The 19,236-nt window shown below is 37.6% G+C and overlaps 1 protein-coding gene across 15 annotated transcripts in view; it reads left to right on the top strand.

The window, feature by feature from the left end:
• Window positions 1-19,236, top strand: part of MICAL2 (microtubule associated monooxygenase, calponin and LIM domain containing 2) — a 207,883-nt gene that overhangs the window by 165,872 nt on the left and 22,775 nt on the right. For all 15 annotated transcript variants that reach the window (XM_079102657.1, XM_079102656.1, XM_079102662.1 and 12 more), the window contains 2 exons: window positions 13,155-13,270; window positions 17,391-17,483. In XM_079102657.1, the coding sequence (XP_078958783.1) occupies window positions 13,155-13,270; window positions 17,391-17,483 (209 nt within the window). The remainder of the gene's footprint in view (window positions 1-13,154; window positions 13,271-17,390; window positions 17,484-19,236) is intronic.

Here is a 19,236-nt window from a genome sequence, read left to right as displayed (position 1 = left end):
TGTCTATATATCCAAAAAATATCTGTGAGTACCTTTATTGGATTGAGCTAAATTTATAAACTACCTTGATAAGAAATTACAAATTTTTTATATGAATTGTCTTTTCAGCTGTTCATTTCTTTTTCATGACCCTCAGGAATATTTTAATCTTTGTATCAAATAAATCTTGCATATTTACTAAGTTTACTATTAGGTACATTTGTTCTTGCTACTGCTTTAAACAAGATCTTTCCAATTTATATTCCTACTGTTTATATATACAAAAGTTATTGATTTCTGTATAGTAATTTCATACCCATTCATCTTACTACATTCTCTTAATAAGTGTCAAGATTTCTCTAGTTTATTTCTATACATTTAACATCAGCAAATAATCATTTTCCCTCCTGCTTTCAAATTGTGTCTCTTATTTTGTTCCCCTAGTTTATTTTGTTACAGAATCTCCAGAAAAATATTAAACAAAAGTAGTAATAATGATCTCCTTATTATATTCCTAAACTTAATGAGAATGCTGCTAGTATTTTCTCATTTAAACATGATACTGGCTTCTGGATTGCCTGATATATCTTATCCTTTTGAGGACATAACCTTCCTATTCTAATTAAAGTCACACATAAGTGTTCAATTTTATCAAATTCAATACCTTTTCATAACCTTTAAAAATGTTTGTATGATTTTTCTCCTTAGTTTGATATCATAAATTACATAATAGATTCATGGATATTGAACCATCCTTGCATTGTGAACCACTTTGTCATGAGTTCTTACTTTAACATACTTTCCAAATCTGTTTACTAACATTTTATTTAAGATTTTTGCAGTCATTTAGATAAGATAGGTCTACAATTCATTGACATCACATTTACATGACTTCTATATGTATTGATTACAATAAGATGGGTAATATATTTTCCTGATTTCCATGGAAATTTGAAATAATGAAATAGTGTGACTCCCTTGACTTAGAACAGAATGGGAGTGTAGAGAAGAGAATTAGATCTGGGCTGGCCAGCTCTGGAATCAGGACTGGGGCTCTCTCTTAGAAGGTGTTCCTCACCTTGAAGGTATTCCTAGACTACATGCTAAGAATGTAAAGATTTTACCACACCTGTCAGATTAGGCCCATCAGTCTTTTATTTCCTGCCCATTCTAGCAAATGCACATGGTGGCACTGCTGTCTCCACATTTACCTTGTGGGCACACAATTCTGTGCAAAGGAGGAAGAGTCAGTTTGAAGTTTAATTTTTTAAATTTTTACAAGAAAACTTTCAAAGTAAATTAAAGGTATACATAAACTTATCAGGATATTTAAACGGCTTAGGGGTATAAACTAATTTCAAGTACTTACCAGTGCCCATTTTATACAATTGTAATGCTAGTCATCATTTTTATGTATAATTAAAGAAGACCCCCTGAAAACTTTTCTGTTTATATAAACTTATTACAGTATAACATATATAAAGTTCATAAATATAATGGCTACAACTGATGAGACTTTACAAAGTGCCCTACTGTTATCTCTGAGGTCAAGCTACAGAACATTCCCAGCACACAGATACCTCCTCATGCTTCCTCCCCTCTATACACCCCACCCAACAAAGGGATTGCCACCTGACTCCTATCAGCTTAGATCATTTTTGCAGTTTTTTTGTTTTTTCACTTTAAAAAAAAGAAATAATTCAATATTGTGGTAGGCAGAATTCTATATAATCTTGTCCCCTGGAGTATGGTAGAAATGTGAAGATGATGAATTTCACCCCATCCTGTGATTAGGTTAGGGGATTTTTATGAACACAGTTAAGTCCCAAAACAATTGACTTGGAGTTAATAAAAAGGGAGATCATCCTGGGTGGGCCTAACTTAATCAAGTGATCCCTTATCAAGGACTTTCCAAGGTTAGGGACTGGACTCTAAGCCTGAGAGACATGATCTTGCTGGCCTAGAAGAAGCAGTAAACTGTCATGTTGTGAGAGGGTCATGAGGAGATGGCCTTTAGGAGCTAAGATTGCCACCAGCTGACAGTCACCAAGAAAAAAGACCCTGTGCCCTACAACCAATAGGAATTTTGACAACAGACTGAATGAACTTGAAAGAGGACCTTGAGCTACAGATGAGAAGTGAACCCTGGCTGATACCTTGATGTCAGCCTTGTGAGACCCTGGGCAGAGGATTGGTGGAGTCATGCCCAGACTTCTGACCTACAGAGCCCTGAAAATAAAAGGCTGTTCTTATAAAGCTACTATGAGGTAATTGGTTGTACAGTAGGAAGCCATACAAGTATATACTCTTTTGTGCCTGACTATTTTCATTGACCATTTCATGGGGTGGTAGATTTTTGCATGTTGTTATGTGCAGAATGGGTTTATTCTTTTTACTTTCTTTATTTCTTCCCATTATATGAATATGGCACAATTTATTTATGCATTCTGTTGCTGGGCATTGAGGTTGTTTTCAGTTGTTTTTATTATGAATGATGCTGCTTTGAGCAAGCTTGTACATACCTTTGGTGCATATATGTACTCATTACTACTGGATGTTGCCAAAGATAAATGAAGCTAGACACTGAGGTAGCAAGGACAGATTTTAATCAGTAATATAGTATTGCAATAGGAAGAGGATTCAGTATGAACTGAAATCAACTTTGATATCTATAGAAGTCGAATGTGTACCTTACAGGGAGAATGAGGTAAGTGATAGGGGCTCAATAGAGTCAAGGAAGTAAAAATTTACAAGGGCTCATCAGTGTAAAGAGAGCTTAAACTAGTTGTGGCAATTAACTGGCAATTAAAGAATCTGTCTTCCAACAGACTGTGAGACAGTAACTATATCCTTTGTGGTGATTACACTTTAAAGGAATGGCTTTCAGGCCCTTGAGAAAGATGCTCTTGAGTTGAAGGAAACAGACATCTCAAAGGGACAGAGGAAGGATTCACATTAGCAAGTCCTTTTTAGTAAGTGGTCTAAGAACAGGGCAGGGGGTACCAACAGGTGTTAGCTAAAACAAACAGAAAAGTCTTTTGGCAAATGAGCTTTTTCAGGTATTTTAAGGGTCATCCCTAAGGGTATGATCTTGAACTGTCATAAACTATAAGTCTTTTAATGTGTGTTTGGCAGGGGGTGGGGGTGCACGATCATTTGTGTTGAGAGTCTGTACATTTTTATAGGCTGAGGTTGAGGACCGGTGAAGAAGAGGGTTCAGAGGTTTCTGGCTAGAGTTTGACCAAGGAGAGAATCTTCATGAGCATCCATCTAGCACTTGAATTGCTAGGTCATGGAGTAGGCAGAAGAGTTGTTTTCATTGGTTAAGTAGGGTCAGTTTCTCCAAGTGATTGTTATAATCTGTATGCCCTCCAGCAGTCAGGAGACCTCCCCTCGCGCACATTCCTTGGCAGTTTTGTTTTGTTTTCCTGTTAATATTGCTGTATATGGGGGTGTGTGGTGGCCTCTCATTATGGCTTTAATTTGCATTTACCTGTGTTGTGTGATTTTCATGGGCTCATTTACATATTGTCTTGTATGAAGTCTTTAAATCTTTGGCTCATACTCTCATTATGTTGTCAGTCTTTTCCTTATTGATTGCTAATCTGTGTAGATCAGTCCTTTGTCAGATATTTGTATTGCAAATATCTTCTGTCAGTTTTTGATTCACTTGATCACTCTCTAAAAGTGTCTTTTGATAAACTGGAAGTACCTACTTTTATAAAGCCAAATTTATAGTATCTTCCTTTATTATTAATTTTTGCATTTTTGTTTATGAAATCTTTCCCTACTCCGACGTCATGTTAATGATCTACATTACCTTCTAGAAATGTGCTGTCCAAATACAGCAACCACTATTTCACAATTGAGACATGGCTAGTATGAGTGAGGAACTATATTTCCAAGTTTTTTTAAATTTTAATGAATTTATTTAAAAATGGAAGCAGTGTATAATGTTTTTCTGTAAAGCAGCTTTTTTGATAGGATTATATTTCATATTAACCATTAAAAATGTAGCACCTGAACTACAATATGCTATAGATGTATTCACCAAATCTTAAAGATTTAATATGAAAGAAATAATATAAAATAGCTTATTCATAGTTTTTGCATAAATTACAAGTCGAAATGATAATATTTGTGAAATTTGGGGTAAAATAACATATATTAATTAAGTTCATCTATTCCTTTTTACATTTTGGAGGGGGGGACCTGGGAATTGAACTCAGGGGCACTTGACCTCTGAGCCATATCCCCAAATGTATAAATTACACACTTGGCTTGTATTTCTACTGGACAAGACACTTATCGGAGCTTTATTAGTTTACTTTTCACAGTTAAGTCTGTTAATTGTTCCCTTACTTTTATTTAATTTAAGTTCAATTTGCGGCTCTTTTTCTAGCTTCTTGAGATGGATCTTAGAGCATTCAGTCTCAGATTTTCTTCAGTGTAATGTGTACCTTATTAAAAGCCCTGAATTTACCTCTAATCACTGCTATAACTGCAACAGAGCCATTTTATTATGACCTGCTTATATCATCAAATTTAGTGTAAAAGTATTGTTTAATTTCTATATCATTTTACAATTTCTAGCTTAATTTCACAATTGTCATAATATGTACTACATATGAATTAATCTTTTAAGATTTGTCGATGCCTGCATATGGTTTGGCTTATCACAAGTTTGGTAAATGTTCTGCATTTGCTTAAAAAAATGTATATTCTCTACTTTTGGGATGTGAAGTTCTATATACTTAGAAATTAGGTCAAATTTATGGCAGTGTTTACTCCTATCTTTTATATCCTTATTGATATTTTGGTCTGATTTTTCTATCACCTGATTAGAGAGCTAAGTTTAAAATTATCTAAAAATGATTGAGGTTTTGATTATTTTTGCTTTATATATATTTTGAAGTTATGCTACTAGCTGCCAGATTTATGATTGCTATAATATACTTTTGCATAGACACTGTGATCATCATCTCTTATTTTTGCAATATTTTTGACCTTGATGTCTTTGTCTGATGTTTAATGTAGCTATGCTAGCTTTCTTCTCATTTTTTTTATTTACATGATATCTTCTTCTCTCTTTTCATTTTAAACTTACTTCGTTCTTATACTTAAAGTGTCTTTCTTATAAGTAGCATATAGTTTGAGGTTTTTAAAATCTGATTTGATAGTCTTTGCCCTTTATTTTGTTATTTAGTCCACTTACAGTAACATAATTATGATATATGTAGATTTAAATCTATCAGCTTACTCTTTGTTTTTCATTAGTCTAATCTCATCTTTTCTTCCTTTCTTTTGCTTTTTTTGCATTTTTGAATGCATTTTTGAATTTTATCTTTACAGTAATCATAATGTATAGTACATATAATTATACATAGTTTGTTCCTTAGTATTTTGGTGGTTATCCACAAGGTTATAATGTTAATTGATTACTAAAATGAATCTATGTTGAATTAGTTTTCTTATCTGCTCCTGAATAGCCTAAGGACTTTAAAAACTTTAAACTCCACTTACCTTCTTCCAACTTTTGTGATGTTGCTGTAATGTATTGTCAGAAGACGTGTATAAATCATAGGTTTGTTTGAGCCCACATAAGGCAGGGAAACTGCTTTTCTGGGAACTCCTGGGTGACATTTCTTCTGTTCAAGAAAGCCCAGATTCATGCTGGTGCCCTGTCTTAGCTCACAGCCTTAGGATCAAACATAGCCACTCAGAGATGTGCATAACCTGCCATCCTATTTACTGCAAGACCCCTGCCACACTGAAACCTTATCACTGCCACACTGAAAGTTTTGATGTACCTCCACTTAAATAAAGGATTGGGACCTTTTTCAGTTGTTCATTTCCAGTTCCTATCAGGGCTGGAAGACCCATCAGGTGCCACCCTTTTAAATCTAATCTCTGACTTTGTCTTTGTTTCTTACTGATTATTTCAGACTTTTTGTTTCCCAGGTGGCTCACACCTCCTAGCTGGACTCTGCTCTACTGGGGTGGTTATCCCAGCAATGTATTCTAATTTTATACATTTTTTAAGGCCATGGAGATTATAATTATGGTTTTAAACAATCAGTGTTCCTTTGGATTTGCACATATATTTTCTCTTTGGGAAGGAGGTCTTTTATCTCTCTCTCCTCCATTTGAACTTCCACAGTGAATTGGTTTTCTTTTTCATAAAGAACCCCCTTTTAGGATTTCTTTTAACATGAAGAAATTCTCTCAGGTTTCATTTCCCTGAAATCTGTACTTTTCCCTTTACTTTTAAAGGATATTTCTTCAGGATATAGATTACAAGTTAGCAGTTAGTATCTTCCATTATTTAATACTATCACTCCATTGTTTATAATGAAAGCCAGTTTGACATCATCTTGTCCTTCTTTGAACGTAAGTCATATTTTTTGTATGTACATTTTTATTTGAATAGATATAGAGAATTGTTTGCAAAGACAAGTGCTGGTACAATAGTATGGTTATTTCAGGGGTCAGAAAAAATGGAGGGTTTGTATGAATGCTGATTATTAATATTTTCTTTTACAACTTTGGAATGTATACCTGTAATAACAAATCATCATGCACTAAAATTTTCAAATTATCAAAATTAAATATTAAAATATTAAATACTATTAAAAATCTAATAGTACCAGTGATTTATAATGAACCCTGCTCTCATTCTCCTCACTGGTCCAGCCATTGTCTACAGGTTCTCACTTTTAATTATTTCAGCTGTCTCTTTCAGTTGTTATTTCTATATTTGTAAATAATATTCTTGTGTTAGTCAGCTTTCCATTACTGTCACAAATACCTGAGATAATCAAGTTACAAAGAGACAAGATTTATTCTGGCTCACAGTTTTGAAGGTTCCAGGCCACAATTGACTGATCTCATTGCTTTTGTCCTTACAGCAAGGCAGCATACGATGGTGGCGGTGCAGGGAAATACTGTTCACCATGTACCCAGGGAACAAAAGACATGAGGAAGGGACTGGGATTCTGCATGCTCTATTTACCTAAAGGCCTTTCACTAGGGAACATAAGTCATATTTTCCAACTTCTTACAACATAAACTTGTCATTGACTTTCAGCCTTTCTTTTCTTTTAATATAAAAATTTAAAGCTATACATTTCCCCCAAGCACATCTTTAGCTGCATCCTACAAATGTTGATGTTTTTGTTTAGTTCAAATTGCTCTTCATTTTCTTTGTAATTTTTTTCTTCAATCTATAAGTTATTGAGAAAAATGTTCTCTAATTTAAAAATACTTAGGAATTTTCCCAGCTATCTTTCAATTTTTGATTTCTATTTTTTTTTTATCTTTTTTCCTCTGTATTCAGTGTGATACACTTAATTTGTTGGTCCCTTAGTGCTGATGCCTCTGTTCCTGAACTTTCCTGGGATGTGGCCCACTCATTGAGATTCTTCTCTATAAGCACTTCTATTTCTACTTTTCTCTGATCTGCAATGTCAGCTAACACCTATCTATCCTCTCTCTGTTTTCCAAATTTTGCAATGAATCTTAACTACAGTTTCCACTCCATTTCTCTCTGTTCTTGTGTGGACTTTGTTTGTTTGTTTTTCTGTTTTGCTTTTAAAAATCTACTCCTGCCCCCCTGTCATTCTGGTTAAGTTTGGGTGGCAATGGTGATATATACGTGTGTTTGATTTTCAGTGTTCCATTAACCCCACTTGACCTTTGTGGTAGGCCATGTTCAAGTTGGGTATAGGCCAGATAATGCTGTTAGGAAATGTGTAATTTCAGTCCAGCAAGAATTTCTCATGTGGTAAATTGGGGGACTCATGGGTGATCTAATTTCTAATTTAATTTCTTTGTGGTCAGAGAATATAGTTTTTGTTATTTCCATTTCCTTAACTTTATTGAGATGGTGTGATAGTCCAGCACAGAGTCTATCTTAGTGAATGTTTCATGTACACTTGTAAAGAATCTACTGCTGTTTGGTAAAGTAGGTTAAGTTGTTCAATAGTGCTCCCAAGTCATGTACTCTTTTGTTACTTATGCTATCAATTATTGAGAGGAGAGTTACTACCCCCAACTGTAATTTTGGAATTATATATTCATCCTTTCTGTTCAACCAAGTTTGCTTCATATATTTTGAAGTTCTGTAATTTAGTGCATCCACATTTAATATTTTGGTTTTTTGACATACATTTTTATAATGGAATATTATTTCTGTTCTTATTTCTTGTCCTAAAACTACTTTGATAAACCACATGAGCTTCATTATGATTAGTGTTTTCATACATTTTTTTCTATCTTTTGACTTTAAACTTCTCCTTATATTTAAGATAGATTTACTGTATAGAGTATATAGTAAGTTCTTGCTTTATTAAAATCCAATCCCATAATCTGTACTTTTAAAATAATAAAGCTTAGACCATCTACTTTTAGTGAATATATAATATAGTTAATTTTGAGTCTACTATCTTGCTATTCATTCTCCATTTGTCTCATCTAATTGTATTTCTTTCCATTCCTTCTTTCAGATTAATTGACATTTTTAGCATATTTTGCTTCCAATAATGGCTTATTAGTTATATCAATATATGTTTAAGGGAGTTATGTGTGTATTTATAGTAGGTAATTTATGGTTTGTAATTCGAATTATTGATTTATCATAGCATACCTGAAATAATACTATACCACTGTAGTTATAGAATACTTCAACTTTATACTTTAGTTTCTTCTTCTATTATTTTTGTTGTTTTTGTAATGCATTTTGTTTCAATGCATGTTTTAAAAAAGCTTCCTTCTTTCTTCCTCTCCTAATATCTATATTTCCATCTAAGTCACATGAAATGGTAAAGAACCAACAAGAGAAACTATTTTGTTTACTATTTCTGAAATAATTCATTTCATATAACATCTAGAACTTTTTCACATTTTATATGTATGTCTGCTAACAACAGATCTCAGTTTTGTTTTCAAAAAAAAAGAAAAAAGATTTTTAAAACACCTTCATTTTGCCTTCATTTTTAGGGTGGGCACAGAGCATACTGGGGATTGAACCCAGGGACACTCGGCCACTGAGCTACATCCCCAGTCTGTTTTGTATTTTATTTAGAGACAGGGTCTCACCGAGTTGGTTAGTGCCTCACTCTTGCTGGGTCTGGCTTTGAACTTGCCATCCTTCTGTCTCAGCCTCCCGAGCCACTGGGGTTATAGGAGTGTGCACCATGCCCTGCTTCTTTCAGCTCTTTAATGATATTGTTGCATTCTCTCTCTACCTATTTCTATTCTGACTGGACATACATGAACATCCTTACCCTTGTTTCTCTTGCTGCAATGTATCATTTTTCTTTGTATGCTTTTAAGAGTTTCTCTGTCTCTGATTTTCAGTAATTTTATCATCATGAACCTTGCTGTGATTTTCTTTCTTTTTATCCTGATTGTGGTTTATTGAGCTTCTTGGAACTGTGGATTCATAATTTTCATTCAATTTGGATGGTTTACAACAATATTGCATCAACTACCTTTTTGGTTCCCATTTTTCCCATTTCCTGGCACTACAAACATGTATTTTAGACTACTCAATTTTGTCACTGAGGTTCTGGTCATCTTTTCAGTTCATCCTGTTCATTTTCTCCCCTGTGCTTCATTTTGAATACTTCTTATTGCTGTTGTTTAATCTACTGATTATTTTTTCCTTTGCAATGCTTAATCTACTGTTAAAATGATCCAGTGAAATTTTCATTTCAGTTTTGTAGTTTTTATTTTATAGGTTCTGTTTGGTTCTTTTTAATAATTTGACTTCTGTTCTCATTACGTTCATGTGCCACTTTTAAATTATTTTTAAAATTAGTTGATTATTTTAATGGATAAAAATTTCATATATTTGTCCTGTATAGCATGATGCTTTACAGTGTACACATCATGGAATGACTCCATGGAACTAATTAACATATGAATTTCCTCACATACTTATAATATTTTGTGAGGAGAATACTTTAAATCTATTCTTTTAGCAATTTTCAAGAATATGAAACATTACTATTAATTGTCATCACTATGTTATATGACAGAGCTCTTAAAATTATTCCAGTTAACTGAAAATTTAAATCCTTTGACCAATATCTTCCTATCCCCCATCTCCTAGTACATGATATCCATCATTCTACTCTCTGCTTCTTCAATTTTTTTCACATAGTTTGTTGTTAGTATATTTTTAAAATCCTTAGATTTTAATATGTAGATTTTGTATCCTACTACTTTACTAAATTAATTTATTAGCTTTTGGAGGGTAACATTCTTTTAAAATTCTTGAACACATTTATAATAGCTATTTTAAAATAATAGTCTCTTGATTCTAGCCAAACTGTCATTTCTGGGTCTGCTTTTATTGACTGATTTTTCTCTTACCTTATCCTGCTTTTTTAAGTACCTACTAATTGTTTGTCAGCTGCTAGACATTATGAATATTGCTTCGTATGGTGTCTAGATTTTGTTTATTTAAAGAGTATTAATTAGGGAGTAAAGAATATGTGGTGGGCAGTAAAGTAACATGCAAATCAGTTTGTTCCCATCAAGACTTGTTTTTAAGCTTTGCTCAAGTGAGTCTATAATAATTTTACTCTAGGCTAATTTATTCTTATTAATAAGTGTGACTCTTCTGTGGTCTCTAATGTCTCAAGTGTCTGTTCAACCTTGGCTGGGCAGAATTTGAACATGTCTATTCTATAAAAGCTCCAGAGACTGCTTAGCCTACAACATCCTAGCAGTTCTTTGCCCAACCCAATGGAGTTTCTCTCTATGCATCTATAGTTCACTATTAAGCAATAGATGCAAAGGAACATTTGCTTATTTCTGGAGTTTGTTTGGTTTTTTTGTTTTGTTTTGTTTTTGTTTTTGTTTTTTTGCACAGCTCTCTCTCTCTAGTGCTCTGTCCCACACATTCCAGCTGCCTCAATCTGTCCAGATTCTGATTTCTGTCTTTTCAACTCATTAAATATGTTTTCTGTAGGTTCTTCCTATCTGGACTGTAGTCTGGAAAGGGCCTTTAGTCAGAAAGTTGCTGTGATAGGTGGGGCTTTCCTCATTTGCTTCTGTTCTTGCCTTTAACATAATTCTGCACTGCCTGTTGTCCAATTTTTGGAAACAGATGCTTTATATATTTTGTCCTGATTTCTAGTGCTTTGTGTCTGAGAAATCAATTCCAGAGTCACTTACTCTAACACAGCCAGAATGGAACAATGCTGCAAAGTTTTAAAAACTCTGCAAATGAAAAGTAAATTCCAGAATGCCTCATTCTATGATGGAGGGAGTGAAGAAGGAAAGACGCAGAGGCAACTCTTTAACTTCTTTCTTGCTAGAGTTTAAGAAATGCATTATATCTGAAAATATTTTTGCCTCCATTTCAAAATGGAATTCAGTGGAAATATTTATTTTTTGAAAGTTAGAAAAAGTTACAAATTCAAGTTTATGCTCTTCCTATAAATGATGATTAATTAGGCAGTTTTGCACATTCTGAAGTGTTGTTAATTTTGAATCAATGATGATGAAGGGGCAGCTGCTGCTGCTCAAAATGCTGACTGCATGAACTCAAGCACCTCCAGTCAGTACCAGGCACTGTATTGGGCACTTTGCATTGCTTAATTTTACTCCACAACAATCCTGCAAGTTAGACATCATGATCCTGAGAAACTCAAGGAAGTTAAGTTAGTTCCTCCAGTTCACACACTAAGAAATAAATGCCCAGTGACTGAATTACTCCATGGTAATTTAGTAGCTAGAACTGGGAAACAATCTCTACTCACCACTAACAATGCCTCCTTCATATCATGCTGCTCTCTGATTCTGTCTTTACCTGAGCTTTCCCATCTGGCAAATTAAAGTGGAAAACAGTGAACTCCCTCCCCAGAGAGGCTGTGTTATTATATACATGTTTTGCATTATTTTACTCTGAATAACAGCATATGTAAATGTGCTCCTGGAGATTAAAATTACCCTTATTTTGTAAAACTTGGCCTCTTCCACTAGGGTGAATAGTTGAAAATTATGGGGAGGAGAAGGCAGGCTGGAGAGAATGTTAACTGGCTTGGAATTGCTTCTCCTCCTTTCTCCCCACCCATACATAGTTGTGTTCAGACACAGTTGCCATTTGCAGAGGGAAGAGAAGTTTCCCATCATGGAGGTCTTGCTGGTTCTGATGTTTGGTGTCCAAAGTGGATTAATTCAAATATTAATGACTCTGCCCCAGGTTGATACATAGGTGCAGATGTTCTTGCCGAGAAGAATGAATGCCTCCTGTAGCACCTGGAAGCCCTTATCACACCTGGTCCCCAGCTGGGTCACAAAGAGATTCTGGTTTACACCAGCAGACGGTTGCTGCCAACCACCTTCTTCTTGTGCAGAGGCTGACATGGTCCCATGACTTGGGCTCTCCGTGGACCCTGCATTGTTGAGCCATCCCTATCTTAAACTGCCTTTCCTGGCATTTGAATCACTTCGATGATGTGATAATATCTGCAAGTTGGAAAAATAAAAGTGGCATTTGTTTAGCTATAATTAATGAAATATTTATGTTGCATGAGACTATGTGATAAAACCTTAGGCTTAGAGTCCTTTTGCTTCTGATTACATTTGGGATTTTTTTTTTCTGTGACCAGACATTCTGACGCCAGCTCTTTTACACTGAGCAGATGTCATGTAGTAAAAATGGGTGCCAGATGCTGTGAGCCGCAGAAGGGCGATTTGTTTAAGAGCTGGCTCCGACTTTTTTTTTGCATTCAATTACTCTGCAGAAAGAACCTTACACAAGTGTTTAGGTAACTAACTCAGCTAACTTCAGACATGCATTTTAATCATAGATTTCATCTCCGAATGCATTGTAAGCAACATACCATATAAATGGTGCTTAAGGAATTAATTGATTTCTGCATAATACCTTGTTTTTTGGTTTTCTTGTGTATGCATTTTTTTTTTAATATGAGAAGAGAGCTGCAAAGCTCTTGGCAGGGATCCAGAAATGTAATTAACGTGGAGGGCCAAATTTTCAGTTGCCCTTAGGTACTGCCTCCTCAAGCTCCTGGCAGGTGCAGTGCGGGGAAGGCAGGGAGGGAGGACATGGGGTGAGTGGCAAGGAGGGAGAGGCAACTTTGGTGCATGAAGCAGAAAAACAGAAGCTAACCGGTCAGTAAGTTCTTCTCTTCCCATTTCAGGCTCCAAGCACATACCTACTGGAGCCCAGGTGACAGAGGCTGCCTCTTCAGCTTCCTCTGCCACCTCCTCTTCGGCAGATGAAGAATTTGAGTCCCCGTTTTCCTTGAGGTCAAAGGTAACTTCACTTCGAAAACCAAACAAGGTGTTGGTTAGCATCAGATTTCAGACTCAAGGTGGGCTTCAGCAGCAGCAGGTCCATTAGGTGGACGATTGTACTTTGCCTCTGACAGCGGCCCTTCTTTTTCACTTGGAATACCTCAAAAATTACCTCTATTAAAAAAAAAAAAAAAAAAAAAAACTTTCTCAGGGACTCTAATTGGGGAAGGAGAGAAAGAGGCATATTTACTTGAAACCATTTGGTAACTGCAGCTCTTAAAAGCTGGTTTAATATGTGGTCCAACAAGCAAACCATTGAAAAAATTACACCAAGCAGATGCATATTTCCCCGAGGGAAGCACAACTTCATTTAAGAAGCACTAGAGGCAGATTGCATGGAAAATGTTATGTTTATTCTAATCAGAACTATGAAATGCATCTAGACATGGACCCTCTGAGGATCCTACGGTGGAAGGGGTTAGCCATGTGCCCACGGGGAGGCGGTAGTCTTCTTCATTTAGGGAACATTATTATTTCTAGAGAATACTTTAAACAACTCTCGTGCCCATAGATAAAGAACACCGCCATGTGTCGGTAGATGTTTCTGTGCGTCACGGACACGGGGACGAGCATCCAAAACCAAGGCCCACTGTTGCTTTCTTTATCCGCTGCGGCTGGAGCCTTTCCACTGGGACCAGAGAGGGGTGATAAATGTCTAGACCTAAACCGTTTCCTGGGTGGACAGAGAAGCAGTTCACTGCTATGGTGCTGTTTATTTTTTGGAACAGTGTGGGGGAGGGAGGGAGAGAACCAAATTTATTTACTGAGACTCAACTTTTCCATATCTGGCATTAGGAGCTTTGGCATCACCTCAAGTCACTCGGGGGTTCCAACTCCCCATGGCTTGGCTTGGAACAGTCAGGAGGGGGCTGGGATGGGAGAGACAGACAGACAGAGAGAGAAAGAGAGAGAGAGAGAGAGAGAGAGAGAGAGAGAGAGAGAGAGAGAAAGCTGAGACTGAGAGAGCATGTATGGATTTCTCTTTTCTAAACATGGGGCTTCTCTGATTAACTTAATGTGCAACACAATGGTTTGTGCATTGTGTTGATTTCTGGAGTTTCCTGTTATCCCCTTGAGCAACTCTAAGTTAATTCTGTATTCAAATGAGACAGAAATCCCAGCTTTGACCATTTCCACACTCACGGAGAATAGAAGATTGGAGTGGCCAAAACACATGGAAGTAGCAGGATCATGGTATCTAGGACCAGCCTCACAAATAGCTCCTTGTCCTCCTGCTGGCCCAGCACAGAGGTAGTTGTCACTTATACTAGACGGGTGGTAAAGCATGCCTGCTTTGCCTGGCTTCTGATGCATCCTGCTCTTACAGGAAGAAAACTGGCAGGAGGATTCCTTACTCATAAGGACTCATACTGAAGGAACAAGGGGAAGTTTATGTCTTCTAGTTTCTTCATCTCTTCTGTCCCACGTAGGTGTGTCCCCAGCCAAGTGGCATAGAGCCCAGGCAGCTCAAATGACCCTTAGTATAGGAAACTGGAGACTGGATATGTCCTCTGTGCATCTTCCTTTTGCTTCCCCCACCCAGGCCTCTGCCTTTCCTCCCAAACCCACACCTGGCCTGAGACAGACAGGAGACCACGTGGCAGCTCATCCTTGGTTCCTCCAGTCTTCTCCCTTTTCCCTCTACTGTCTCCTTCCTTCCCTAGCCCTCAGCCTCTTTCCTTGCCTCTCTGCATCATCACTGTATTGAGAATATAAGAACCGAGCCAGGTGAATCATAAGGCTGTGCGACTGTGTGTTAATAAAGCATCCTTCCTTTCTGCATCAACATAGTTTTAATAAGAGACAATAAATAACTTTTATCAGGCATGTAGCACCCTATAAAATGTTAGGATTTATCATGTTGTTCAGTAGAATGGACACTCCAGAGATACTTGTTAAGTCAATGAATTGATTCTCCATGCAGATTGATTTAGGTCATCTCTGGAGAGCAACTCGTTGATCCCTACCACCTCTCCCCCTGCCCCAGCCTCACCCCAATGATCCTAGCTACCAACTGAAAGGTCTACCATGCAAAAGCCCCAAGACCCCTTTCAGACTGATTGATAGTCATCTGGAGGTCTTCCCATAGAAACAAAGATGATGCAGTATGGAAAAAGTTGGGTTCTGAGAACCAAAATTTTCATCCAAGCATGAAGAGCTTCAGGATTTAGGTCTTAAGGAGAATTCAAGAAAATCAAATCTCATTATTAAAATGAATGTTTTCACTGATGATGGGTAAAGTTTCCAAAGGCTTTAAAACTGGATGCTCATGATGGTTTCTCCATTTGTATCCCCAGGAGGGTGACAGAGACAAGAAACTATGAGGCCCTGAAGCATATGAGGCCTTTGAAGCATGTGCTTTCAAAGTACAGTCTCTGACCTCTGGTTTGACCCAAATTGCTTTTAGATCTCTAATCCCCACTTGTGGATTTATAAGCATTTAATGAGAAAACAATCAATGTCATTGCGGTTTTTGAGTGCCCAGATATGAGGACAGCTGTAGCAATTTTCAAATCCTCTATTTGTTGTCCGAGGTGATAGATATGCCAGTTGCCCTGATCTGGTCATTTCACCTTTTATAAATGCATTGAAGTATCACACTAGACCCCATAAATATGTATAACCATTACATGTTGATTAAACTATAAAAAATAAATTCCATATTTGTTTCTTCTGTTATTAAAAAGTAATGTCTAGCATGCGCTAATCCTCATTCTAATATGTATAAATTTTTGATGTGTTTGTTCAGAGAAGGTAAACTCATAGTAAAACTAGCCCCAATTTGAACATCTATCTTATCTATACAGGATGTATGTGTGTGTGTGTGTGTGTGTGTGTGTGTGTGTGATTTAAAACATATCCTCCTATACCCCCCAAATAATAGATTTTAGTAGAATGTAATCATGCTGATCATGCTGATTTATAATATAATACAACATAATATGCTGGTAATGAAAATCATGCTATTGATTATTTGTCTGATCTCTTTTCTAAGCATTCTGCAAAGCGCTTACCCACATCTCCTTGCTTCACCCTTATTGTATCCCTGTGAGGTAGGCATTGAATCCTCCTCCACACTCGGAAGAGGACTCTGAAGATCAGAAAGTTGAGGGACATTTTGAAGCTCACACAGCTCAGCTGGGAATTGATGGCAGCTTTTCCTGGCTCTTGGGCCCAGGGCTCGGCCATTGCTCTGCTGCTTCTCTGGGAATATCTCTGAATTTTCCAATCGGTAGATCTGACCACATCACCACTTCTCCTTTCTTCGGTATCTCAAACCTTGGAAGTAACACCACTGAGAGCCAGACATCTGTTTTATGTGTATCAATTTTGGACATTCTTTTTTTCCTCTCTTTCTTTCTTTTAACAAGTCCTGGCACACACAGAACCTAGTGATGATAATGCTATATTTGTACAGGCAAAGCGAGGTGCGGATGGGAAGTGATCTTAGGCCAAGTATTTCAAAGCAAGAAACACTTTACTTTGAATTATATAGATACATTCTTCCATTCATACGTTTATTCATATATTGTATACCCAACTTGAGCACTATTTAAAGTTTTTAACTGGTTTTCATGGTGTGCATACCTGTCTGTCGGTCTGTCTGAGCCCATCATGCCCGGGCAGTATGGTAACACCCATATAAAGTCTGATTTCTCTATTATTTCTTTCCTCAACTGAACTTAGTCAGTACTTGATTAAAGCCTCTCCCACCTACACACACACACACACACACACACACACACACACACACACTTCCATTCTGACACCCACTAGCCACATGTGGCTACTTAAATTTAAATTCATTAAAATTAAATTTAAAATTCAGTTTCTTCTTCACATTCATCTCACTTCCAGTGTCCAATAGGCACACAGGGCTGGCAGTGTTCATATTTTATACAGCATAGAGACGTATTATTTCCATCACTGCAGGAAGTTGTGTAGGATGCTATCATTCTAGAAGCTAAGCAATGGCTGGGAGCCATTGGAAGGAGAGGAAAGAACACTGTGAGGACAATTTGTAAAATTCAGCCCTGTTTTTATCAGTCAAATTTTTTCTTCTCTGTTGGTTTTCTTAGGAAGAGAAGACACTCAGAAGAAGAAGGAAGCTGGAAAAAGCAACAAGGCAGTTGGTTAAACAAGAAGAGTTGAAAAGACTTTATAAAGCTCAGGTCAGAAAACAAACATGAGATGAGCAAGTAGGCCTGGTGCTGGATGGGAGGCCCCTCCAGAGTCTGTGCTGTGCTGGGGAGGCGGGCATTCTGGGAAAGGCTAGTCTCCTCTGAGGGATGAGGTCTGTGACTGTTCTAAATGCCCTTGCCCAATCCCTAGTGGGACTCTGGGTCAGGTATTGAGCTGGTTCACTCTCAGCCACCTTTCCATCTGCAGACATGTGTTCTGCAAAGCAAAGCTGGGACAAGAAACTGCACATGGCCTTGGGAATCACCCTGGGCCCCGACTCCCTCATAACAGTGACCTTAGCTTTGTCCACTGAGGACACATATCTTCCAACAACTCCCTGACTGTTTGCTAACTCCCAGTTAATGGGAGTTGTCTCTATTCCAGGATTAGTTGAAAGCATATGTATCCAGTATTCCAATATGGATTTCCTGGCCTGATGGTTTACTCCAAACATTTCGGCCTCTGTCACTGATAGGCAAAATAAAGCAGAAAGTCTAGGGATCCTCCATCTCCCTGAAGACCCCAAGAACTTAGAATGGCCACTTATGTTGATTCACGTACCCTTCCATCTCTTTTTTCAGTTATACCTTTAGCTGGCCATGTAATCCTGTATTAGTCAACTTCCCATTACTGTAACAAAATACCTGAGATAATCCATTAAAAAAGAGAAAAGGTTTATTTTGGCTCATAGTTTCAGAGGTTCTAGTCCATGATTAGTGCTTTGAGCCAGTGGTAAAGCAGCCATCATGGTGGGAGTGTGCCCTGGAGCAACCTGCTTATCTCATGGTGGCTGCGAAGCAAAGAGAGAGAAAGAGGAGGAGCTGGGGCCCCAATGTCCCCTTCAAGGGTATACCCCAATGACCCAACTTTCTTCTACTAGGCCCCACCTCCTAGAGGTTTCACCACCTCCAAATAGCACCATGGGCTGGTGCCCAAGCTTTTGATACATGGGCCTTTGGGGAACATTACAGATCCAAACTATAGCATCCATAAATAGCTTCTGCCAAGAACGAAGTCCTTTAACCAAAACTCTATGACCCTTCCCAGCACCTGACTCAGGGCCACTTCTACATGCCGGACAGCAGTGACTCCATAAACTCCCCTCTTTCTACTCTCAACTCCTAAAACAGGTTTCTTTAAAATGTTTCCACTTGTCCTTCTAAGAATAAGACATGTCTGTATGACACTAGCAGGTTTTACAATTCCTCACTTCAGGCAGCAGGTGGTAGTAAGAATTACAGTGGCCTTTGAGTCCTCACCTGCTAGCACCCATGGTGGTCTTCTGATCTCTGAGGAGTTCACCCTTCATTTCTAAAGACTCACTACTGTGTATGCCTGCTTGGGCTGCCCTAGCCAAATGCCACACATTGGTGGCTTAAACAGCAGAACGGGTCTTCTCGCACTTCTGGAGACTAAAAGTCCACCATTCAGCTTGGAGTGTGGCGAAGTCCCTTCCTGGCCAAGTGACAGCTGCCCCGGCTGTGGTGTCCTCACATGGTTTTCCGCATGTGTACAGGTGGAGAAAGAGACCTCTGTTGTCTCTTCCTCTTCTTATCAGATCAGGGCCCCATCCTTGTGACCTCACTTAACCGTTATTGCCTCCTTATAGACCCTGTCTCCAAATATAGTCACATTGGGAGTTAGGGCCTCATGAATTTGAGGAAAACAGAAGTTAGTCCCTAACAACCCTTTAGCTATAACTGCACATTCATCAGTAATAAAGTCATTTAAATGTTCCCTTCT

This window comes from Sciurus vulgaris (genome assembly GCF_902686455.1).
Source record: "Sciurus vulgaris genome assembly, chromosome: 11".
Taxonomy (NCBI): Eukaryota; Metazoa; Chordata; class Mammalia; order Rodentia; family Sciuridae; genus Sciurus; species Sciurus vulgaris.
Note: the sequence above shows the minus strand (reverse complement) of the source record. Positions and strands in the feature narration are given on the sequence as shown.